This window comes from Myotis myotis, unplaced genomic scaffold (assembly GCF_014108235.1).
Source record: "Myotis myotis isolate mMyoMyo1 unplaced genomic scaffold, mMyoMyo1.p scaffold_m19_p_16, whole genome shotgun sequence".
Classification (NCBI taxonomy): Eukaryota; Metazoa; Chordata; class Mammalia; order Chiroptera; family Vespertilionidae; genus Myotis; species Myotis myotis.
In genome coordinates this window covers 30959064-30983549 of record NW_023416320.1, presented here as the reverse complement: position 1 = coordinate 30983549, position 24486 = coordinate 30959064, and the positions used below count along the sequence as shown (strand labels likewise).

The 24486-nt window shown below is 45.5% G+C and overlaps 1 protein-coding gene across 1 annotated transcript; it reads right to left on the bottom strand.

Annotated features, from left to right (window-relative positions):
* Nucleotides 1–9243: 9243 nt before the first annotated feature.
* LOC118670805 lies at nt 9244–16401 on the bottom strand. Its single transcript, XM_036338191.1, has 5 exons — nt 16362–16401; nt 13242–13303; nt 11980–12098; nt 11115–11300; nt 9244–10902 (listed from the first exon to the last, which is right to left on the bottom strand). The coding sequence occupies exons 1-5, from the start codon at nt 16399–16401 to the stop codon at nt 10539–10541; spliced, it is 771 nt and encodes a 256-aa protein (XP_036194084.1). The 3' UTR covers nt 9244–10538.
* Between the last annotated feature and the right edge of the window lie 8085 nt (nt 16402–24486).

Sequence of the window (24486 nt, the reverse complement as noted above, 5' to 3'; positions counted from 1 at the left end):
ATTACTTGCTACTCGAATATTTACTGATAACACCTACAATCAGTAAGTACTAAGCTTTTCCTATGTGGAGGGTGCTATCCTCTGGAGTTCTGGGGCAATATATTAAGTGTAGACATATTCCCTCCATTGCTTTCAGAAAGAGTACATTCAATCAGACAGATATAGACCATGATGGCATAACTAATCAAATAAAGTACGTTTTATCTTTACGATAGAAGCGACACAAAATGAGGTAGATATTTATGTACTGATTGCCACGGTATAATCGTCAGCCTGTACAGTTGTATGAAAAAATGTTTAGCTGCGAACAAATGTATAAGGTATGGTCAGAGCTTTGGAAAAGGATGAAGGATGTCTAAGCACACACGCATGTATACATATTTGTGTCTGCTTGTACTTACATGAATATTCATGTGCGCTGTGAATGCATAGGTGTGTCTGGAATGATGCACAAAGAATGAGCAGGAGAGGCAGTCTCTGAGGCAGTTAGGGACAGAACACCTTTTACCTGGGCAACCTCTCTCATACATTTTCTATTGTGTGCACATATTATTTTCAAATGTAAAAAATGTGCATAATGCTAACAATAAAAGACAGCGTGTGGGAAGTGGTACAACGAGTAGTGATCGAACAGCATGAACGGCTCTCAGAGGGAGGAAGGCTTGCTCTAGGCTGGGGCAGTCAGGCTGTTTGTGGGGGAAGAGGAGCCCTCAAACGGAACTAGACAGGATGGGTAGGCCTTGGAGGGGGTGGGGGAGTTGGTGGGAGAGGCGGGCGGGACAGCATTCCAATTAAAACTGCACAGAATAAGCAAACTGGGAGTCAGATGAGGTAAATCAATCGACTTTGCCTGGGTGGGAGAATGTGGGAGTATTTTATTTACTTAACGTATACACCGGCTCGTTCTAAAATGCATATTATAAGATGACTAACAGCACAAGTTTTTTAAACTAGAAATAGAAACTGAAATCAGAGCCCATGGGCAAATATAACGTTTCTACAGAAAAGGATCAACCAGTGACTGAGCTCTGAAATTGCATCTCAGCCTCCTGGTGGCCGAGGGAAAGGAACACGATACAGGCGGAGCTCTTCCCGTGGAATGAAGGATGGTGGACCAGCTCTTTGAATGCAAGTGCTTTCTGTCAGATTTGGTAAGGAGACATCACACGGGAGACAGTGAGCTGTGGCCTGGCGGGATCCGTGGAAGCCAGGACAATGTTCAAGGGCATCTTGGTTGGAGGTCATCTAGAATGTTCACTGGTCTACCTTGGGAAGTTCTTGGAAGAGTAGATGAATACTGTCCCCTGGAGAAATTTCCCTAAAATGTCCCCCTCTCAGCCGAGAGTTCTTTGTGTTGTTGGGTGTTTGTGTGTTTGGCTTTTACTGAGACCCAGAGAGCAGGTGCCATGAGGGCAGAGCCTGGTCAATGTACCAGGCAAACTGGTCGTCGGGTAAATATCCTATTAGGAACGTTGAGAAAGCTAGCAAGCAGTGTTTTTCCAGGATGACAGGCAACTTCCCTTCCCTGAGGGTGAGACCCCAGGTGTCCCCTGAGACAAATCCTGGGTGACTCTCAGAGAGAAACTCAATGCTTATTCCAGTGCTAAGGTAACTGTTCATTTGCATCTCCTATACTCAACATTACTCCAAGCATTTTCAACTCTAGTGGCTTCTACACCCATGGGAAACCATCTGAACCCAAGCCAGGTGAGCTGTGGCGGGTAGGTTGGAAAGGTAGGCTAGGACCAGTTTGTGTTCGAAAGCTCTCAGTAGTGTAGACTTTATTCCATAAGCAATGGGTACGCATTGGTGGAGTGTGAGTAGGAAATACATAGTAAGGACCACGCGATGTATAAATGCTTAATCCAGTGGTAGTGTATGGAGTGAAGTTGAGGAAAAGGAGACCAGCAGGGGAGGGTATTGTTAATACTTTTAAAGCCTGTATATGGTAGTGGTGTGAGAATCCAAAGGAAAGGATGCTGACACTCTCTAGAGAAATAACTGGCAGGTCTTTGTGACTGAATATGGGAGCTGAAGAAAAGTGAACCATAGCCCAAGTGATTTAGAAGGACAATAGGAATTCCAGAAATAAGAGAAAGTGTCAAAAGGGAAGCGTGTTTGTGGGAAGATGAATTTGCTTTCTGAGATGATGGCAGGCTGTCTAAGTGGAATGATCTAGAAGTTAGCTGAAGATAAAGGAATGAAGCTGAACACAGAGTTAGAAGCCACCTGAACAAGTAAGACTCCTGGCCCTGGCCAGGTGGCTTAGTTGGTTAGAGCATCCTCCTGATGCACCAAGAGGTTACACCCTGGTCAGGGTACATACAAGAAACCAACACATGCATAAATAGTAGAACAACAACTCTCTCCCCTCCTTTCTCTCTCATAAATAAATAAATAAATAAATAAATAAATAAATAAGATTCCTGATGAAAGTATGTCATTCACCGATGAAATGTTCTTGCCAAAAATGAACTTGGATCTAACTACAATTTACTGGAAATTTGGGTGGGTGAAGGGACAAAGGTGTTAAACAACAACACATGGGAATGTGATCGGCAAAAGTCAGAATGTGGGCTATTGCACGGGACAAGTTAGCTGGTGTTTTCTACAAATAAATTGCAAGGGGTAAAAACAGAGGGAAGCTGAATAGGTAGCTCAATTGGTTAAAGCATCGTCCCGATATACCAAGGTTGTGGGTTCCATCCCCTGTCAGGGCACACACAAGAAGCAACCAATGAATGCATAAATAAATAGAACAAATCAAGTTCTCTCTCTCTCTCTCTCTCTCTCTCTCTCTCTCTCTCTCTCTCTCTCTCTCTCTTCAATAAATAAAAATTTAAATTAAAGCCCTGGCCTGTGTGGCTCAGTTGGTTGAGCGTCATACCATGCACCAACGTGTTGCCATTCAATTCCCAATTGCGATACAGGCCCAGGTTTTGGGCTCGATCCTCAATAGGGGACGTGCAGGAGGCAGCCAATCAACGATTCTCATCATTGATGTTTCTCTCTCTCCCTCTCCCTTCCTCTCTAAAATCAATAAAAACATAATTTTAAAAATAAATTTTAAAAAGAGAGGAAAAGAGAGTCTAAATATTAAGCTATTTAAAGAGTCCCATCAATCAAGTGCAATTTGTGGACTTGGATGCTTATCTGAACTCTTTAAGCAAATCATGACAGAATTAAGGAAATTTGATCTAATTATTTGCTCATGTAAAGGTATTCTTCTCTAATTTTAGACATATTAATATATTGTAGTTAAGGCTTTTGTAAAAAAGAGTCCTTATGTTTTTAAAATATATACTGCAATGTTTCCAGATGAACTGATTGCTGAGATTTGCTTCAAAATAATCTGGTGGAGGTGGAGCACCCAGAATGTTATGGTACAGATGAAACAAGAGTGGCCATAAAGAGATGGTTTTTGGACTTGTACGCTGGCACCTGGAGGCGGGGGGACATTGCACAATTCTCTCTATCATTGTGTGTTTAAAATGCTCCATAATAAATAGGAAATAAACAATTAAATAAATGTGTTCACCCCATGAAAGTCAAATACTTCCTTGAAAGAGTAAATGCCTGCAGACAGGTGAGCAGGTAGCCCAAAGCAGAATCCTAGGAAAATCTTATTATTTTTTGTAAATATATTTTTTATTGATTTCAGAGAGGAAGAGATAGAAACATCAACGATGAGAATCATTGACTGGCTGCCTCCTGCATGCCCCCTACTGGGGATTGAGCCTGCAACCTGGGCATGTGCCCTTGACTGGAATGGAACCTTGGACCCTTCAGTCCACAGGCTGATTCTCTATCCACTGAGCCAAACCAGCTAGGGTGGAAAAATCTTATTTAAGGTGAAATCAAATGAATGTGTTCATTAGACTGTTCATAAAAGATAAGAAAAGAACCATAACTTGCAGCATGACAGAAGTTAAGAGAAAATTTAGATGAAAGGGCAATGACAATGGTGTCGTGTTATAATCAAGGAATAACTTGGAGGTCACTGACAATGTCAACACGTTAGTTTCAAAAAGATGCTGAAGGTACTTCCCCCCTCCACCCCCTACCCCCCCCCCCCCCATGACAAGGAATTGAGTTAGAAGCAGTGGTGAAGCAGTGGATGCTGTGTATTCCTTATTTGGTGATGAAAGAAAGGAAAGGGACAGTGCAGCAAAGACAAGGGTGCCCTTTCTCAAAGTAAGGGGGCCCTTGCAAGTCTGCAGGACAAGAAGAAGGAGCCTGCTGGAGGGAGCGCTGGAGGCCGCTGGGCCAGGAGCAGTGTTCTCAGCTGAGGAAGGCAGATGGAGAGCCGGCCCTGTGTTGGGGTCAGAGACTCGGGGAAGCTGGTACAGTGGAGAATAGAGGCAGGACAAAGCCACGAGAGGAATCAGGGTTCCTGTGGACACGAGAAGGGATTGTGAAGGAGGGAAAACAATGGAAGGTAAAAAGACCAGATGGGGAAGGAAGAAGCACAAGGACGTACCGGAATGAGAGTGAAAGAGAGAATAGTTGAGCAAAGGGCTTGACATTTGGGCCAGTGGCTGAGGGAGGAAGGATGGAAGGCTGGTAATAAGCAGGAACAGCTTTGTGGAGTGCAGAGTGGAGGCCCTCACCGGCAGCATCTGCACCCTGTCCCCTTCCAGAGATTGCTGTGTGGCCTTTGATGACACCTCCCCTTGGGTGATTGGAGAAGGGTGTCAACTGACACCCGGTGCTAAACTGCGTGCACAGGGGCCGTGGTGGAATAGAGACCTCCAGCTTCCCGGGGCAGAGCTGCAGGTGCTTGGTGGAAGATATGAACCCTCCCCAGGGAGAAAACCAGGACAAAGCCAAGATAGGGGTCACACCAGAACTGCTACAATGTGAAATCCTCCCTTTGTTACTACTGAGCCCTTCTCTCTACTTACACCCTCCACCTCCACTCCCCATCGGCCCATCTCGGGCATCATCCTGAGGACAGGATGATAGTACTTGTTTTTAACACTTTTACCTGATCACAGAGGGGGGAAAACCCTGGAAATTGGTGACGTGCTTGGTGTGAAACCCCTGGGTCTAAAGGTTATGATCCTTCGACAAAGGAGATTAAGAGCTAGGAAGAGCCCCGTCCACCGTGGCTCAGTTGGTTGGAGTGCCGTCCTGTTCACCAAAAGGTTGTGGGCTCGGTTACTGGTCAGGGCACATACCCAGGATGGACTTTGATCCCCGGCCCAGAAGGCAACCAATTGATGTTTTTCTTTCACATCAAGGTCTCTCTCTCTCTAAAAATCAATAACATTAAGAGAGAGAGAGAGAGAATACATTTGAAATCTAGGTTTTTCTGAATTATAACGTTGACATACAGTAGTCCCCCCTTACCCAAAGTTTTGCTTTTTGTGGTTTCAGTTACTTGTGGCCAACTGCAGTCTGAAGTATTAAATGAAAAATTCGAGAAACAAACTATTCATAACTTTTAAAGTGAGAGTCGTTCTGAGTAGCATGATGAAGTCTCACACAGTCCTGCTCCCTCCGACCTGGGTTGTGAATCATCCTTTGTCCAGTGTCTCTACACTGTACTTACCCCCCACCAGGGAGTCACTGAGCAGCTGTCTTGGTGATCACACTGTCTGTCTTGGTATGGCAGGGCTTGTGTTCAAGTCACCCTTATGTTACTTACTAAAGGCCCCCAAGTGCAAGAGTAGTGATGTTCGCAACTCATATATGCCAAAGAGAAGCTTTAACTGTTTCCTTCAAGTGAAAAGAAGAAAGTCTCAACTTGATAAGAAAAAAAAATCGTATGCTGAAGTTGCTAAGATCTACTGTAAGAATGAATCTTCTGTGAAATTGTGAAGAAGGAAAAGAGAAATGTGCGCTAGTTTTGCTGTCGCACCTCAAACTGCAAAAGTTAGGGCCACAGTGCGTGATAAATGCTCAGTGAAGATGGGAAAGGTATTGCATTTGAGAGTGGGAGACATGAACAAAAAACATGTCCCGATTGACCACATGTGTTTTGCCAGCCAGCATCTAACCTGTAAGAGGACTCCAGCAAGGGATCCTCTGAAATGAGGGACACCACACCACTTACTACAAGTGAGGGATGGTTACACAGACTCAGAATAGGTTTGGACTAAAAAATGTAAAAATTACTGGCGAGTATTGTTTTAATTGTTTTATTTTATTATTAGTTGTTCTTAATCTCATAGTGTGCCTAATTTAGAAATTAAACTTTATCATAGATATGGAGGTTTAAGGAAAACAGTATAGTAAATATAGGGTTCGGTGCTGTGAGTGATTTCAGACATCCACTGGGGGTCTTGGAACACATCCCCACAGATATGGGCGGACAACTATATTTACATACCCTTTTAAACTCAGGTATGGCCTACTTTCTTTCTTTATCTCCCAATATTCATTTCTTCTTTTCTTCCACACCAATAGAATTTTTAGCGGGGTGCATGGCTGCTCAAAATAAAGACTGTGTATCTCAGCCTCCCTTGCAGCTACGTGTGCTTACGTCAGCTGACAGCATGTAAGCAAAAATGTTGCATGTGAGCTCCTGAGGAACTTCCAGAAAGACAGCTGGCACGTGCCCTTCACCCTTTCTTTATTCCTTCCTTCACGCTGCTGCCTGGAGTTCGAGTCTAGCCTTCATCTTGGACCACAAAGACAGTGGCACAGCCCAGAGAGGGGGAGTGAAGCCAAAGAAAACTGAGTCCTGCAGATTTGGAGTGGGACACCTATCAGCCCAACACTGTCTGTACACGACCTTGTACAGAATCAGGATAAAACCTCTATTCTGTTTATGCTAATGTTACCTGAGAACTTTCTGTTATGTGCAGCCAAACCTAATTCTAATGGATATATAAGTATTACAATTAACTAGTTATTGGTTTTTAAAAAAAGGTTATGTAAAAGATATTTATAAGAATACAATAAAATCACAGAAGTCAAATCGTAAGCCAAATTACCATTTATGAGACTAAACATATAACGATGTTTTTAAAAGCATATTCAGGGACTTATGCAGTTAATTGTATTGTATCAGGCCCTGTATCAGACTCTAAGGATGCCGTAATGAATAAGCCAGCGCCAGCGCCCTCCGGTATCTCACACCTGGGGAAACTGTAACTCAGTCTGATAGTAGGACTAAGCAGAGGGTGCTCTGGCACACACTCCTGCAGCTGGGGAAAGGGCCACCGAAGGCTTGCTCCTAGCTGAGGTCCCCCTGAGACCTGAAGAACCAATAGGAGTTTGGCAGACCAAGAAGAAGAAAGAAGCAGATGCTGGGCGGTGGGGTCTGCCGGTGCAGAAACTTGGAACAGAGGGAGCATAGACTTCTGGAGGGCTACAGGAAGGGCAATTAAAGATGAGGGTTGTTCATGCAGAACTGGGCTGGAACATGACACAACGGTGCTCTATTACAAGGCATTAGAGAGGCCTAAATCAACGTGGAATGGGGCTTTAAGAGAGTTCCGTTCTAAAGAGTGGAAAAGGAAGTCACCAACAGACTCGTAGCAAGGGCTGGTCAACTTCCCTTTGAACTCAGTTGGGGTTGCAGATAATTAGCCAATGTGCAGCGGCACCAGTGCACACAACTGTGGGCCACCCCCGAGGGACAGAGTGGGTGCTGGGGGAGAGGCTGAGGGAGCGGGGTCTTGGTGAGGTTGAAGAGCAGATGGAATAAAATCAAAGTCATGGGGGATGGAAGGAGGCTGTGGGTGTCGGCTACACATGGGCACACTTCAGACCTGGGCAGTGCTAGGAGATGCCTCTACTGAACGAGGGGGAACAAGGCCTGGGGTTGGAATGGCAGCTCCAGACTGGTGGCCTAGGGGCAGAGCAGAGAGTTTTGCTTGAGAAGAGCTGGGGGAATGCAGACTCCAGCCCAGGTCCAGGAGTGTGTATGCTGAGGGAGGAAGAGGGAGAATTCTTGGAGAAGACTATGGAGGGGTCCCTTCACGCAGGGAGGGGCTGAGGATAAGTCACAGAAAAGTCAGGGCATGGCATTAGGCATGTCGCACAAACAGGTCTCCCAGCCAGGGTCCCACTGTGGGCTTCCAGATTGCTTTCTTTAAAATATTTTTCTGAGATAAAATAGACATAATATAAAAATGTACCATTTTAATCATTTTTTAAATATATATTTATGGATGTCAGGGAGGAAGGGAGAGGAAGAGAGAGATAGAAACATCAATGATGAGAGAGAATCATTGATCGGCTGCCTCTTGCACGCCCACTACTGGGGATCGAGTCTGCAACCCAAAGCAACCCTGGTATGTGCCCTGACCAGAACCGAACCATGACCTTCTGGTTCAAGGTCGATGCTCAACCACTGAGCCATGCTGGCTGGGCGTGTTCCCTTTCTCGGTCTCAACAGGATAAGAACAATCTCTGCTGAGCAAAAATATTATTTAGGTGTCTGTTAACTTAAAGTGCCACCTTCACTTCTTCCGGGGATCTTTAAATTTTAAGGAGCAATTTTAGAACATTTAAAACTTTAAAATACAAAAGAATGAGACTCTAGGGGTGGACTGGCAGAGGGGAGGGTGATATACTCAGGCAGGCGTCACCCCCTCAGCTGACTTCGACCTGATCTTTTCATTCCAAATCCCATCCTCTTTCCACTACACTCGTGTTAGTCGTTACCATCGGCATATCTCTACTGGACCAGCAGTTTATTTTTAATGCCCAATTGGCTTGAAATCACTGCTAAAACCAACAAGTGTAGCAAATGGCAATCTTAAATATGTTCCTTTCAAGTGGTCACCTATTTAGGTTTGATAACACTGAAATAAGGCTGAAATGTACTCACTGTAGATATACTCTTAAGTTAGTTGTTTTAAAAATGTGTCACTATAAACTTAAAAAAAAATTGTTGTTGCTGTTAATCCTCACCTGAGGATATATTTTCCCCTTGCTTTTAGAGAGAGTGGAAGGTAGGAAGGGAGGAAAAGAGGGGGAGAGAAACATTGATGTGAAAGAGACACATTAATTGGTTGCCTTCTGCACACACCCCAACCAGGCCAGGGATGGAACCTGCAACCCACTTACATGCATACATGCCCTGACGGGAGATAGAACCCAAGACCCTTCATTGCATGGGCTGGTGTTCTAACCACTGAGTAACACTGGCCAGGGCAACATTTTTAAATTTTTTTCACCACTCCATAAAGTTTAAATACAATTTTTAAAATTTTTAAAAATTTATTTGAAAGACAGACAGACATTGATTTGTTGTTCTACCTATTTATGCATTCATTGGTTGATTCTTGTATGGGCCCTAAATGGGGGTCAAACCCACAACCGTGGTGTATATGATGCTCTAACCAACTGAGCTACCTAGCCAGGGCAAGATTTTTAAAAAGGTTTAAAACCTGAAAAACAGTTTGCTAAAATGTAAATGTATTTATAGGACTTTTGCCAAATTAGTGTCTAAAATGTTTTCTAAACTCAAAATTATTCTCCAGCATTTACTTTTCCCTTATAATATGTTTATAATAATCATTTGGTGTGTCCTATAGACAGATATGATACATATTATGAAAATACTTTTCTATAGAAACAGTAAATAATTATAATGCATATTTTCTTACTTAAATACTTTAAATACATTACTTGTTTTTACTCACATATAATCCCATGTATGTTTTGCTTATTATACTAAAGAAACAAACTTTCCCTCTCTTCTCTTAAAATTTTTTTATTTCTTACTAAATTCTACTTTCTTCCACTAAAACATAACAAAGTCAACAGAACAGTTGTACAGTAATGAGAAAACCAACAAGGATCTCCTTCAGAGTAGGGCTGAAGGGAAACAATTTGTAGTAGTTAAGATTTATTCCCTTATCCTACCCTCTAAATATTACATCTCTTAACAAAGAATTCTTGTTTAACTTTATTGCAAAGTGTGTGGCAGGGCAGTGTTTAGAAATAGTACAGATCTAAATGCACATACGTTAGTAGTGCTAGCTGTGAGTGAACCCAAAGAAAAAGAGGAATTCAAGTTGTGACACTGACATCTGCTGTAAACAAAGGAAAAACATCAAGAGTATCAGGATTATTCTTTTTTTAAAAAAAAAAAAAAGTCAGTATCAGACTGCTCTTAACATCAATAATTGCTATCCTAAAAGTTACTAATAAACAAGGAACCAGAACTCTGAGCTTAATAGTCTTTCCTCCCACTCCCTGCCTCGATCATAATGAGGGCATTGGTTTCAGCTCAGTTTTGAAGTTTCAGAGTCTTCAGTTTAAAAGGGACATTTCTGCCCACTTGCAGTGAACAGCCAGGCACTGTTCCAGAATTTCACTTCACAATCCACACACGCTATTTTTGCTATTAGACATTTATAGTAATTGTGACAAACACATCATTGGTTTAAGTAAAATTAATTAATTATGTGTGTGTGTGTGTAAACACGTTATTCTTATAGAATAGCTAAGAGAGGAGGAATTCAACACTGAAAAATACAGCAATATAAAATGAATCTATTCGTAGATACCTAGGGGCCACTAGTTACTTTGGCTTTCCTGTGCCCACCAGGGTATGTGCTAAAAGGGTCACTGGTCTACGACCAGTATTGCCAGGACCATCCTGGGAACTGGGAACAATGGCGAGCAGGATGCACCCCCTGCTCGAAGGCTGGGGTGTAACTAACACTCGGGCAGGATGGGAGGCGACCGCGTGTAAGGCTTTGGGTGCCCTGTAGAGGGAGGGATGCAATGGCGCCCCTAATCCTCACTTTGGGTAAATAAATAGACGAGGGAAGGGGAGACCGCCACTTCCGAGGAAAGGAGGAGACAAGACGGGGGAGTGTGGCCGCGCCGGGGAATCTCGGGGTCGTGTAGAGCGACGAAAGAAAGCATTTCAGGTGAATTTGGAACTCGCTCGGGGAGGGGTGCGAGGACTGGCCGGCGGCGGTGGAGAGCCCGCTGGAGAGGAGGCGTAAATGAAAAGGAGATTAGGAGGGCCTTATGCAGCAAACTTAAGGAGATAGGGTTTTACCCGGAGGGCCACCGAGATCCCCTAAAAGATTTAAACGAGAGAAACACCATCTGACTCCCTTTAAAGCTATCTGATTGAAAGATGGAGATGGGGGGAGGGGGCGAGGGGGAGGAGCAAAGCCCCGACGCGGAGAGGTTACCTGGGTGATGGAGGTGGTACCTGCTGGTCGTCCAGGGGGCGACGCTGGTGGCCTGCACGCGAGGAGGAGCCGAGCGCGGCAGGGGCGACCACCTGCGACAGGTTGCACGGAGGAGGACGGATCCGGGGCTTAGTGACTGGAGGATGAAGTGGGGGGGCCCGTGGCCAAGTTGTCGTGATGCCGTTGCTAAAACGGGAAACACGGAAAGTTTGGAGGGAAGGTGTGCAGCTCCGCTGAGTACACACACATCCAGGACGAGCTTTCGGTGACACCCAAGTTACTAGTAAATATGCCCGGACTGCAGGGCAGCGTAGTCTGCGAGCAGGATGAGCTCTGCGAGGGGCCCAGCCGGCCCGGGGTGCACAGGGCAGGCGGCCGGGACAGCTCCCCAGGGGGCCCACCCCGGGCGGGACGGTGCTGGTGTGCCACTTCTCTCCAAATACACACCAAATCACCAAATCATCACGCAGCGTGCTGCGAGGCAGACGGGGGGAGGAGGGGGTTCGCTGCTCTCATGTTGCAGGTGGGAAAATGGGACCTTGGGGTTTGTTCCTGGAGGTGAACCGTGACGTCCAGGCGGCCAGCCAGCACCGCCCCCCCCCCTCCATTCTGCACATGAACGCAATGCACCCGATGGCTGACGTCTACTCCTCTCACATGTTACGCGAAGGAGGAGGTCACAGAAACAGGTTTTCTTTTTCAATGTCTGTGTTCCTTTTTCCCAAACCCCATGAAAAAGAAAATTATGTGATCAACTTTCCATTTTAATAACTATCACTAGAAAGTAAACATATACAACCACTTCCCTTAAAAACACCACCAACAGAAAACGCGGGCAGAGGTGCATTTTAGAATATATCTCTACCCGTAAGTACACACGTTCTTCACGTTCTCTGTGCGGCGCAAACAGTTCTTGGCAGATTCTGGCCTGAAGCTCGTTAGCTCGGCGCGTTCATCCCCGGTTTCCCGACCTCCGGGAGGCGCCTACTCTGCCCTCCCCCGCCGCCCACGCCCCCCCCCCCCGGCACCGCCCCTCCCGCGCCCCCTCCGGCCGCACCACCTGCTCCCGGCGCCTCCCCGCTCTCCCGCTGGCCCGCCCGCCCGCCCGCGCCGGTTCTCACGGCCGCGCTCGCGCCTTGCACTTGGCGGAGCTGCGGAGTCGGAGCCCGCCCGCTGCGCGCCGGCTCTCCGGCCCCGGGGCACTCCGGCTCTTGCCCCCCGCGGCCCCGCGGGGCGCCCCCGACGAAGTTTTCCCTCCCGCACGGCCCCCCGCGATGGCTTGGGAGGCGGGCCCTGGCCGGCCGGCGCTGATTGGCTGCCTCCTGGGCGCCCCGCCCCCTGTGCACGCGCAGGAGGCGGGGCGTCCCGGGACGGGCTCGGGCGCGCGCGGCGCGGCTCCGCGGACGGAGCGTCCGTGACCCGCGTGCCGGCCCCGGTGTCCCTGCCCGGGCGTTCGCGAGGTGGGGGCGAGCGGGCGGCGGCGGCGGCGGGGCGCAGCGGGGTGGAGGCTGGCGGGGCGCTGAAAGCCCCGCTGGCCCGGGCGGCACTCCGCAGCCACGGCCATGCAGGCGCCCCGCGGGGACTGGGAGCCACCCGAGGGGCCGTCGCCGTCGCCAGCCCGGTAGCCCGGATGTCTCTGTCCTCCGCGGCGGGGCCGCCGACGCGCTCCCAGGCCCCGCGAGGAGGCTCGTCTTAAAGGGACAGCGCCGCGTGCAGCCGGAGGGGCGGCGCGTCCTGCCCTTGTGCGCGACCCCTGCCCCCCGGGGCCGCCGCGCGCCGCCGCCGCGAGCCCCCTCCTCCCGGTGGGCGCCGTGGGAGCGGCGCGCCCGGCCGGGGGTGGCCGCAGATGGCTGCCCGGAGGCCAGGTTTTCCTGCGGCCGAGCCGTGGCCGGTGGCGCCGTGCGGGGCCGGGAGGCGCCGGCCTGTGATTGGCCGAGGCCACGGTGAATGCAGGACATTGTCTGTCGCGGCCGTCTCTGTCCTCGCCCGCCGCCCGCCACAGTCAACATGGGTGCGGAGCCGGGCGGCCCCGCGGTGGGGAACAGCGTGGTGGGAAAGCGGAACGTTTACGCGACGACAGATTTAAGAATGGCGCAGAGGTGCCGTTTCCAAACACAGAATCATTACCAACAAGGGAATAAAACCACGGTGCTTGGCATAAAGATCTCCTTCCTTGAAGATTCCATGTACTGCGGTAGTTGAAAAAGGCCAACTGTTACGGCGTAGTTTTGTCTTCAAGATCTCTTTAATTAGGATCTATGATAATTCATCTGAATATTCTTTAAGAATTTTAAGCAAATTATATGTATACATATATATGCAAATATATGAAATAGCCTTGTTCTGGACAGTACAGCCTGTTTGGGTCTTAGTTTCCACATGTGTAAAAAGTCGACCCTGGACTGGTAGCTTTCCACGTTTGCTCAATGTGTTAAAATAACTCGGATTCTGATCCTCGACTTAGAATCCTGATATTTCCTCTGTAAGGGATCCCATCTCAAGACCTGGGAGTAGGCGAGACCTTGTAAGGGCCCTGGAGGACATCACAGTTCTCTGCTTGTCTTTGAAAATATGTGGGAGTTACTTAAGCAGGGCTGTAATCTCTCCAGGTGTAATTTTGGAGTAAAGGAAAATGAGAGCAGTAAAGAAATGTATGGAGATCAATCAGTTATTACTCCACGGTTTGCTTTCATCTTAAATAAGTTTTCCAGGTAATGAAATAGTATAATAAACTATAACCAACTTTCCTATTTTGTTCTTAGTATCAAAGGAATAGAAAATGTCAAAAGAGAGAAGACACGCATGAAATAAAAGATACACACACAAAAAAATTGAAAATGTTTGGAGAGTTTTGAGTAAAATTAAGTTGGTATTTGCCTTTTAAAAAAATTGAAGGGGGGAAATTATTGTAGAATGAAGAGCAGGCTTATGTTGATACAGGTAATATTTTGTAGCTTCAGTTACATGCCCTCTTCAGCATTAAAAAAAAAGTAATTTCATTTAACTGAGCAATCAACAAGAATTAGAGACTTGGAAATGACAAACAAATGAAAGAAGGAAAGCATCCAGAAAAGAAGATAAGTTTAATGGACATGATTTATTGTAGGAGACATGACCTCATTCCTCATTAGAGGGATGGAGGGATTTCCACTAAACCAGATTTGATGTTAAATAAATTTATTATACAGATGATACTAATTTGATTTGTCCCTCTCTTTTTTTGGTATTATAAAGTGAAGAGAAACAAGGAAATTTTTAAAAATACTGTAGCAGCTTCCCCAGGTGACAACTGTTCCCAGGCTCCTCACTCTCACCCATCATAAAAAAGCAGAAGTCAGCGTAAAGAATAGCTCTCTCCAGAAGTGAAACAGGTAGCTGTGTGGATGTCTGCAGTAAATTCAGTTTTGATTATTTAAAATGTTAACATTTAAATTGTTGATTTTTATAATCAAACAAATTTCACTTAAAAGTGATTGAATAAATGATTAAAATTTAAAGGTTAAGCTGAAATTCAGATGTTTGTAATAAACACAAGCACCAGGTAAGATGATACAGTCTATAAGACCGAAAGGTCTTGCCAAATAAGTTTGAGACTCCCAGCAAGTCCTTTCCTTAGGAATCTTGCTTTGGTATTCGATATGTAACCATAGATTAATCTATGTAGAGCGATAATATTTGTGGAACTTGGGATATGCCAAACACCATTCTCAGTTATTGGTCGATGTGAAGAGCAGGGTTTTCTTTCATCTTAAAGAAGTTTTCTAGGTGATGAAATAGTATAATAAAGAATAACCAACTTTCTTCTTGGATCCTCACAAAAATCCTAGGGGGCAGGTACAATTATCCCCATTTTATTTATTTATTTTTTAAAATATATTTTATTGATTTCTTACAGAGAGGAAAGGAGAGGGATAGAAAGTTAGAAACATCAATCAGCTGCCTCCTGCACACCCCCTACTGGGGATGTGCCTGCAACCAAGGTACATGCCCTTGACTGGAATCGAACCTGGGACCCTTGAGTCCACAGGCCGATGCTCTATCCACTGAGCCAAACCTGTTAGGGCCAATTATCCCCATTTTAGAAGCATGGAAACTGAAGTTCTAGAAGTTAGGTAGCTTGCCCAAGGTCTGACAGTTGGTGGGTATAGAGCCAGGAATGGGGCCTAAAATCCTTTTTGACTCAACTCAAAACCGTGTGGCTATGTGTTCTCAACCACTCACTAACTAAACTTACTTATTTTTATGGTTATGATGATTAACCCATTTTTGGCCAGATCTTTTTGACAGTTATGCATTTGAATATTTTTGCTATAGCCCTTTCATTCATGTCTGTCGGGTGACCATGTGGATGCAAGATTGCCATCTGTGTTTATTTTGCTATAGAAAGTCAAGCATCCCTATCACCTGTTTTTTTAAAGAAGCACCTGGCTTTCCCACCATCTTGGACTCTGTGGAGGCCTGCTGGGAATGGGTCTCCGGAACCAGAGGGAGCACACAGCTCTTCTTAAAACTGAAGGTGTTTACGCTCGAGATGAAACAGAATTCTGTCTAAGCAAGAGATGTGCTTATGTGAACAAAGCAAAGAACACCATAGTGACTCCTGGTGGCAAACCAAACAAAACCAGAGTCATCTGGGGAAGGAAACAGTGGCATGGTTCGTGCTAAATTCCGAAGCAACCTTCCTGCTAAGGCTAGGGGACACAGAATCCGTGTAATGTTGTACCCCTCAAGGGTTTAAACTTAACTGAAAATAAATAAAATGGATTTGTTAGATAAATAAATAAATAAGAAGCATCTCTCAAATTTGCATCTACTGTTCTTTTTTAAACATGGTATGTACATGGACAGAAGCACAAGGCTAAGTCCTCACCTTCTGCTTTTCTGTCTTTTTCTCTTTTCTTCTTTCAGATGTATCACTTCATAGGACCCCCGTAATACCTATTGGCCGTGTTTACTGCCTCTAATTGGTGTCAGGCCCGGAAGAGGTACTGGTGCAGTCAGCCATTCAGTTATTGGCCAAATACTTACAAGTTGCCCAGTCCTTCAGACGGTGGAGAGGGGTGAGGAGTCATGAGCGTAAGACAGGGATTTGGGGGTTCAGTAGCAAAAAACTGAGACAAAGGGCTGTGCCTTCAGGGGAAAAATATTATATAATTTGCCTTTCTTTTTCACTCTGTACCTGTGGCTGAGAAGTGGCACACCTTCAATGACAATCAAGGGTAAAGGGTTGCTGCCCCTCCCATTTACCTTGGTCTTTTTTGGCATTGGTTCCACAGCCAGTGGCCATGAGGGTGGTCTTCTATAGCTCTGACAAAGGTGGGGGGCTGACGGTAGTCAGTCTGAAATCAGTCCCCGTCATTGCTTGTTCACAGTGCCTGTTAAGAACCAGAAATAAAATTATTCTGAAGGGGATCATATGTGACTCATTAATCCATGTGATTGCTGATGCTCATTATCACTGAAAATTGAGTCGGCTAAGTCTGTTTAACTTTTGTGATTAAGGATTGGCGTCAGGATTTGATGTTCTGGCGGCCCAGAAGGATAAAAGGATTGCATTCAGCCGTCCTCCCACTCCCACCCGCACCGGGAGCTAGCACTTAGCGCTTTGTCCTTGGCCAGCAAGCAGCTCACCTCCATCCGTGAAACACTGGCAGGCAAGCCACACAGCTGCATGGAGCATAGGACAGTATCAGGCAACCCTGACCCACCGAGTCCCACTGCCATCAGGGGGTGACAGGCGAGGCTGCAGCAGGTCTTAACACCCAGAGAGGCAGGCCCAACTACAGACCGCTGCCAGCCCTCTTATTAGCTAGTGACTGCCTTTTCATCTTATTTTTACAAAATTCCATAACTGAGCTCTTATCACTTAATATTTCTCAAATCCAAATATTAAAGCATCTTCTAAATGTGTAAAAATATTTTCAGTCAGATCTTTTTTCTTGTTTGTTTCATTTATCTTTGTTCTAGGACTTACTAGCACTCAACCGGTGGCCACTCTCTCTTCCTGGGCCCCAGGACACAACCAGATTCTGGTCATGCCGTCTTCTCTCTTCAACTCCTCAGCCTCAGCGTGCTGATGGCTTCCCACCGTTGCTGTCATGCCTTACCTTTCACTCTGCCCACACTTCTTAACAGGCTTTTCAAAAAGCCCCGATGAATGTGACTTTCTTTCATCTTCTGATCATGTCTGCCTCAGACTCCATCATGATCTGGCGCTTACCCACACCTCGAGTTTGAATGGCGGCCTTTCCCTTCTTCATCCTTTTTCTCTCACGCAGCAAATTCCTCTACTCCTACACTTTGACCCTCGAGTATGCTGTTCTTTCTGTCGGGAATATTCTGTGAGGACGTCCTTGGGCCCCTTCCCCATGGGCTGTGTCTGTAACTTCATTTACCACATTGTATTTGAAACACTGCTTTGCCCTTTCAAACCTAGAATTTCCTTGAGATCAAAGATCATGTGTTACCCATGAAAGGACTAATGTAAAAATATTTAAATATGTAACTGTCAAAAAAATCTGATCAAAAATGGATTAATGATCAGCCCTGGCCGGTTTGGCTCAGTCGGCCTGCAGACTGAGGGGTCCCAGGTTGGATTCCGGTCAAGGGCATTTACCTTGGTTGCAGGCTCATCCCCAGTCGGGGGTGTGCAGGAGGCAGCTGATCAATGTTTCTCTCTCTTCGATGTTTCTAACTCTCTATCCCTCTCCCTTCCTCTCTGTAAAAAATAAATAAAAATATGTTTTAAAAAAATAGATTAATGATATCTATAGAAATAAGTAAGTCTGTTTAGTGAGAACACATGGCCACATGGCTTTGAGCAGAGTCAGACACAACCTTGGTGCTTAGGACAGTGCTGAACACATGGAAAAACATCATGAAATAATAGCTAAATATTTATTTATTTATTTATTTATTTAGGAGAGAGGAAGGGAGAGATAAAAATGTCAATGATGTGAATCGTTGCTTGGCTGCCTCTTGCACACCCCCTACTGGGAAACAAGCCCAAAACATGGGCATGTGCCCTGACTGGGAATTGAACCAGCCACCTCCTGGTGCATGGGACAGTGCTCCACCAACTGAGCCACACCAGCTGGGATAAATAATTTCAAAATGCTCTGTTCCCTCTATTGATTCTTTTTCTAGATCAGCTTTCTAGTTTTTCAAAATGTAATGGATTCAAAATTGAAGTTTCACTTATTTCAATCTCGTCAGTGTTTACATCGATAAAATTATATCTTTAATTAATATTGACTATTAACATGATAGCATGCTTTTACCAATAAAAGTTGAGTAAATTAATAATTTGCTCAAAAGTGAGTGAATTAATATTTTTGCTTCAAATGGTTAAAATCTAAGGTAATTTGGTTTCTTTTATTGCTGGTGAAGCTGTGTGTGTGTGTGTGTGTGTGTGTGTGTGTGTGTGTGTGTGTAGCAAATAATCAATTTCAAAATATTACTTCCCTTACATCAGAGTTGGCTTAGGAAAAGTAGTTCTATGTTGTACTGTACTCCATAATAAGTAGATTTAACTGGGAAGTGTCATTTTATGGTCTTCTGCCTGTAAATATAAAAACAAAGACAACACTGTAGCAGGCATCTTTTCCCCAGCAGCTCCTCCGCCTGTGTTTCGGGCGGGTAGAGAAGGGGGAGGACAAGCTCGCTGGCCTCCCTGGCGTTCCTGGAGCTCTAGCAGAGACGTCTTCTGTAATTGGTTTTCCACATTTGCCAGGAGTCTGTTTCCTCTTAACATTCAACATGTTTAACAGAAGTCTTGTAATAGTTCCAAAAACAATAAAACTGGTCCCAAGCATAAAAATGATACCTACACAGCACATTGGTTTTCCGTCGTGGCTTTGGTTTTGTTAAGTTCTTTTAAATAATTTTTAGTGTCAAATCATGTGATAGAAATAAAAAGTTTTTCTTCACAGTAATAAAAGCCACTGAAGAAATGCAGGCAATGACCTGTGCGGAGGGTGAGAATTACCTGCACAGAGGCCAGCCCAGGACAGGGTAAGTGGGAGGTTGGGCTAACTTCAGTGCTGTATCCTCAGAAGGACAAAAGCTCATTCGGGGCATAGGCTTCTGATAGAGTGTCTGTAAGGCTGTTCTTAATCGGATGAAACCCACTTCTCACATTGTCAAACATTAACATGAAAAGGCATGTTCTTTGTTATGGGGTGGGGCCACAACATTAGTAACAAAGAAACAGAATTTCCGGAGGATGAGGCCCAGAAATCAGGATTTCTAAAAGATTCCCAGGTGATTCTAATGTGCAGCCAAGGTTGAGAACCACTGTGTCTAGCGGCTAGACTCTAGCCCCTTGCCATCTTAAAGAAGAGCCTTGCCTGGCTGGTGTGGCTCTGTGGTTGAGGATCAACCTATGAACCAGGAGGTCATGATTCGATTCCTGGTCAGAGCACATGCCAGACTGTGGGCTCAATTCCCAGTGCGGGGCATGCAGGAGACAGCCAATCAGTGATTCTCTTTCATCATTGATGTTTCTATCTCTCCCTCTCCCTTTCTCTCTGAAATCAATAAAAATGTGTTTTTTGTGTTTTTTTTTTTTCAAAAGAAGACCCTTTAACATTTTTTGTAATACTGGTTTGGTGGTAATGAACTCCTTTAGATCTTTCTTTTCTGGGAAACTCTTTATCTGTCCTTCTATTCTAAATGATAGCTTTGCTGGGTAGAGCAGTCTTGGTTGTAGGTCCTTGCTATTCACCACTTTGGATATTTCTTGCCACTCCTGGCCTGCAAAGTTTCTATTGAGAAATCAGCTGACAGTCATATGGGTGCTCCCTTGTAGGTAACTAACTATTTTAAGATTCTCTCTTTGTCTTTAACCTTTGGTATTTTAATTATGATGTGTCCTGGTGTGAGTCTCTTTGGGTTCATCTTGTTTGGGACTCCCTGTGCTTCTTGACGTGCATGTCTATTTTCTTCACTAGGTTAGGAAGTTTTCCATCATTATTTTTTCACATAGGTTTTCTTTTCTTTCTTTCTTTTTTTAATTGAATTCATTGGTGTGATATTGGTTAATGCAATTATATAGATTTCAAGGATATAATTCTATAATACAGTATCTGTATATTGTATTGTGTGTTCACTACCCCATAGGTTTCCAATTCTTTGCTCTCTCTCCTCCTTCCAGCACCCCCATAATGCAAATGTTGGAACACTTGAAGTTATCCCAGAGGTTCCTTAAACTATCCTCATTTTTTAAAATTCTTTTTTCTTTTTCCTATCCTGGTTGGGTATTTTCTGCTTCCTTATCTTCCAAATCTTTGATTTGATCCTCTGCTTCATCTACTTCACTGCAGATTCCCTGTAATGTATTCTTCATTTCAGTTAGTGTATTATTCATTTCTGACTGGTTCTTTTTATGTTTCTCATCTCTTTGTTGAAGTTCTAAGTTCACTGAGCATACTTATAACCATTGTTTTGAACTCTGCATCTAGCAGATTGTCTCCATTTTGTTTAGCTCTTTTTCTGGAATTTTGTTCTTTTTTTTTTTTAGATATGTTTCTTTGTCTCTTCATTTTGGCTGCCTCCCTGTGTTTGTGTCCAAGTATTAGGTAGAGCTGCTATGTCCCCCGGCTTTGTAGAGTGGCCTTATGTAGTAGGTTCCTGTAGGATCCAGTGACACAGCCTCCCCAATCAGCAGAGCTCAGCACTCCACGTGAGCTGTACCCCCATGTGACCTGTGTACACTCTCCTGTTGTAGTTGAGCCTTGATTGCTGTCGGCACCTGAATGCGAGGGATTTACCCCCCAAGTTGATTGGCTGCACAGACTGGCTGCAACCACTGTGGAGAATCAGCTTGCAGGGGCTGACCCCATGGAATAGTACTTACTTCAGCAGGGCTCTGATGCCTGCTGTGTCTGCCATTTGGGTGGGTCCCTTGTAGAGGAGATTGGGTGGTGCTTCAATATGGTCTGATCCTGTCCATTGGGTGCACTTCCTGGAGCCAAATGGAATGAGCTACAGTGTAATCTGCAGATGGCTGTTACTTGTGCTGGGCTTGGAGGTGCCCAGGGGAGGCCAACCTATGAACCAAGGCTCTATGCCACTAGTGCCAGGCCTGGGGTCACTTAGTGAGAGGTATGGGGAACAGCAAGGGCAGATGCTGCTTGTTTGAGGGATTTTAGAAAAATCTGAAGCATGAGCAAAGACAGGACAGTCATATGAAAAAAATACTGGAAATAGCTTGGGTGGGCCTGCAAGTTGGGTGTGCCAGAGTCTTGGGGAATTACTAGAGCAGGGAAAATAGTGTGAGTCAGCTTGATGGAGACTCAGGTATGGTGCCCACCTACCTGCTCTGTGTGAAGAGGTCTCAGAAAAGGAACAATGGCCCCTGACAGTACTTCTGTCTAGGAGAAATCTGCCCTTCCAGATCTCACCCTGATGCTGGGCAATTCAATTCCTCCCTATATGTCCCTGGTGCCTTTGACCTGCATTCCCAGTGCTGAAGCTAAGAGGGAATGAGTCTGAGTAAGTCCTTTAAGAGGAACTTTCTGGGACTCCAGCAGCCTGTCTCCCTCAGCTTCAATCCACACGGGTTTTTATGGCCAGAAGTTATGGGGACTTCTCTTCCTAGCACTGGAACCCTGGGCTTGGGGGCCTGGTGTGGGGCTGGGCCCACTCCCTCCTCACTGGGGTCCTCTGCAGCTGAGATATTCCTCCTGATTTTTATCCAGCCCAGTCCACTTCTCCACCCCTCTTGCTAGTCTCAATATGGCTTTTTCTTTATATACTTCATTATAGGACTTCTGTTCAGCTAGATAGCAGACAGTTCTGAATGATGTTTGTTCTGTAGTTTAGTTGTGATTTTGATGTGGTTGTGGGAGGATTCCAGAATGACATTTACCTACACTGCCATCTTGACTGGAACCACTAAAGCACCTTTAAGTGTTCAGGGCATCTGGATTTATGAAGAACTTAAAAATTCCAGAGAGAAATCAGAGACACTGACAAGCAGGAAACTGTGAGCTGATAACAAAGTCTCTATGATTTCATGCAAAGCATTTTAACCATTTCTCCATCAGTAAATTGGAATCCAAAAGATAAATCCTATAAAAAAAAAAAAAAGATAAGTCCTTGGCAATAAAAATAAAGAACCCTGGTAAAGGGATGCTGTGCCCTGCCTGCATCACTGTTGGCATGGGCATCCTGAACTGGCAGGACTCTCTCCCCAGAATCACACCCCTATTTGAGATACCTGCTTTGTCCTTTTCCCAGGTCAGCCCTTGCTGTCTTCTAAAAGGTGCCCACAGCCTGCTCAGGGTGGCTCAGTGGTTGAGCATTGACCCAGGCACCAGGAGGTCATGATTCGATGATTCGATTCTGGGTCAAGGCACAAGCCTGGGTTGTGGGCTCCATCCCCAGTAGGGAGTGTGCAGGAGGCAGCCAATCAATGATTCTCTCATCAATGATGTCTCTCTCTCTCTCTCTTTCTATCCCCCCCCCTTCCGCTCTGAAATCGATAAAAAAAAATACTTAAAAAAAAGAAAATTAAAATAAAAGGTGCCCACGGACGTGAATGTGCTGTGAACTAAAAGTCTTGCTGCTCCACACATGTCTGAGGTCCAGCAGCCTCTTAGGACCGAAGACCTGCTTGGCAATGCAGAAGCCCAGGCTGTCCCCTGAGCTTTCAGAATCCAAATCTGTGCTTAACCAGATCCTTGGGGGGCCGTGGGCGCATCACGGTGATAAGCCAGGCCTAGAACATACCTGAGTGGGGATGAACCCAGAGTGGCCACAGCTGTGGAAGTGGGACCCCCTCTATGTCATGTATGTCATTTTAGCCTGTGTTTCTGGGGAATAGAAAGACTTGGGGGGGGGGGCGGTGGATAAAAAGGGAATCCTTATCTCACAGAGCTCGATCAATACATACCACTCAATTTATATTATCACCTTCAAGATAAAAACAAAACAAAAACCAGTGGTGGGTGAGAGTGCCACTCAGTGGGCCAGTATTGCCCTTAAAATAGTTCTTTCTTAGGGCTGCTGTACCAAAGAAGTACACACTAAGTGACAACAGAAATGTATTCTCTCGTTCTGGAGGCTGGAAGTCCAGAATCCAGGTGTAGGCAGGGCCATGGCCCCTCCAAGACGCATCCTTCCCTCCTCTTCCTGGCTCCTGGCAGTCCCTGGCCAGCAGCTGCTCGGTCCTGGTTGACACATGGCACTGTCCTTGGGTGTCCCCCTCCAACACGCTGTTTTTTTCTTCCTGTGGGGAAACCAGTCATATTGGATTAGGTCCCCTCTCCTCCAACTCCAGTATGACCTCACCTGCAACGATGTTACTTCCATATAAGGTCACATTCTGCTAGACCCCGGGATGCCAGAGAAGCAGGAGGAGGGGGAGGAGGAGGAGGAGGAGGAGGAGGAGGAGGAGGAGGAGGAGGAGGAGGAGGAGGAGGAGGAGGAGGAGGAGGTCGGGATCAGGAGAGGAGGGCAGGGCTGCAGGAGGGTCTCACAGGGTGTCTTTCCAACCAGACTTCAGGCTACCCTCCCACCCCCACTTTCATTTACATTCTGTAGCCCTGGGATCTGTGTTTGTAACAAGCTCGATGAGCTCCTGATGCACACACAGCCTCACTTGAAACCCACCTCGGTCGGCATCAGGAGCCCTTGGAAGTCCCCACCCCTCCCAGCCTTCACCCTCACCCTGCCTGGACTCCACATGTGCTTGCAGACAGACAATAGGGGGAGTGGGAAATGAGTCCTGGAGGAAGCAGTTAGAGGAGTTCGTTGTTAGAGTACAGTGACAGGTGATAAGGGCCCTTAAAAGACGTCAAGAAAGAGACTTTTTTTTTTTTTTTTAATTTGTAAAGTTCATACACTAAGCTCAAGCGTTTAAAACTAGAGACGCTTCGCCATAGCTGGTTTGGCTCAGTGGATAAAGCGTTGGCCTGCGGCAGACTGGAGGGTCCCGGGTTCAATTCCAGTCAAGGGCACATGCCCGGGTTTCGGGCTCGATCCCCACTAGGGGGCGTGCAGGAGGCAGCTGATCAATGATTCTCATCATTGATGTTTCTATCTATCCTTCTCCCTTCCTCTTTGAAATCAATAAAAAACAAATCAAACAAACCAACAAAAAGCTAAAGATGCTTCATTCATTCATCAAATACTTGAGTGCCAAGTATATGCAAGACACTGTACTCAGTGCTTTGGGATTTGGGGTATCGCTATTAGTAAAAAAAAAAAGAAAGAAAAAAATTTTAAATAACTTCAGGAAATTAAGATTGCAATTTAAAACTTACTTTTCCAGTTATGGACATTTAAAAATTGCCATCATAAAAGCAAGGACTGAAATTATTTTAAATATGCATTTGTTTATTTTTGGATATGTAATACCAAAAGCTAG

Bases quoted from the DNA above. Each gene is read 5' to 3' on its own strand.
- LOC118670805 (XM_036338191.1), bottom strand. From the start codon at position 16,401: ATGGCCACTGGCTGTGGAACCAATGCCAAAAAAGACCAAG. The intron at 13,304-16,361 runs GTAAATGGGAGG...CAACTACCGCAG, and splicing joins CAATGCCAAAAAAGACCAAG to TACATGGAATCTTCAAGGAA. The intron at 12,099-13,241 runs GTAATGATTCTG...AGGGCAGAGTAG, and splicing joins GTGGTTTTATTCCCTTGTTG to GCGCCTCCCGGAGGTCGGGA.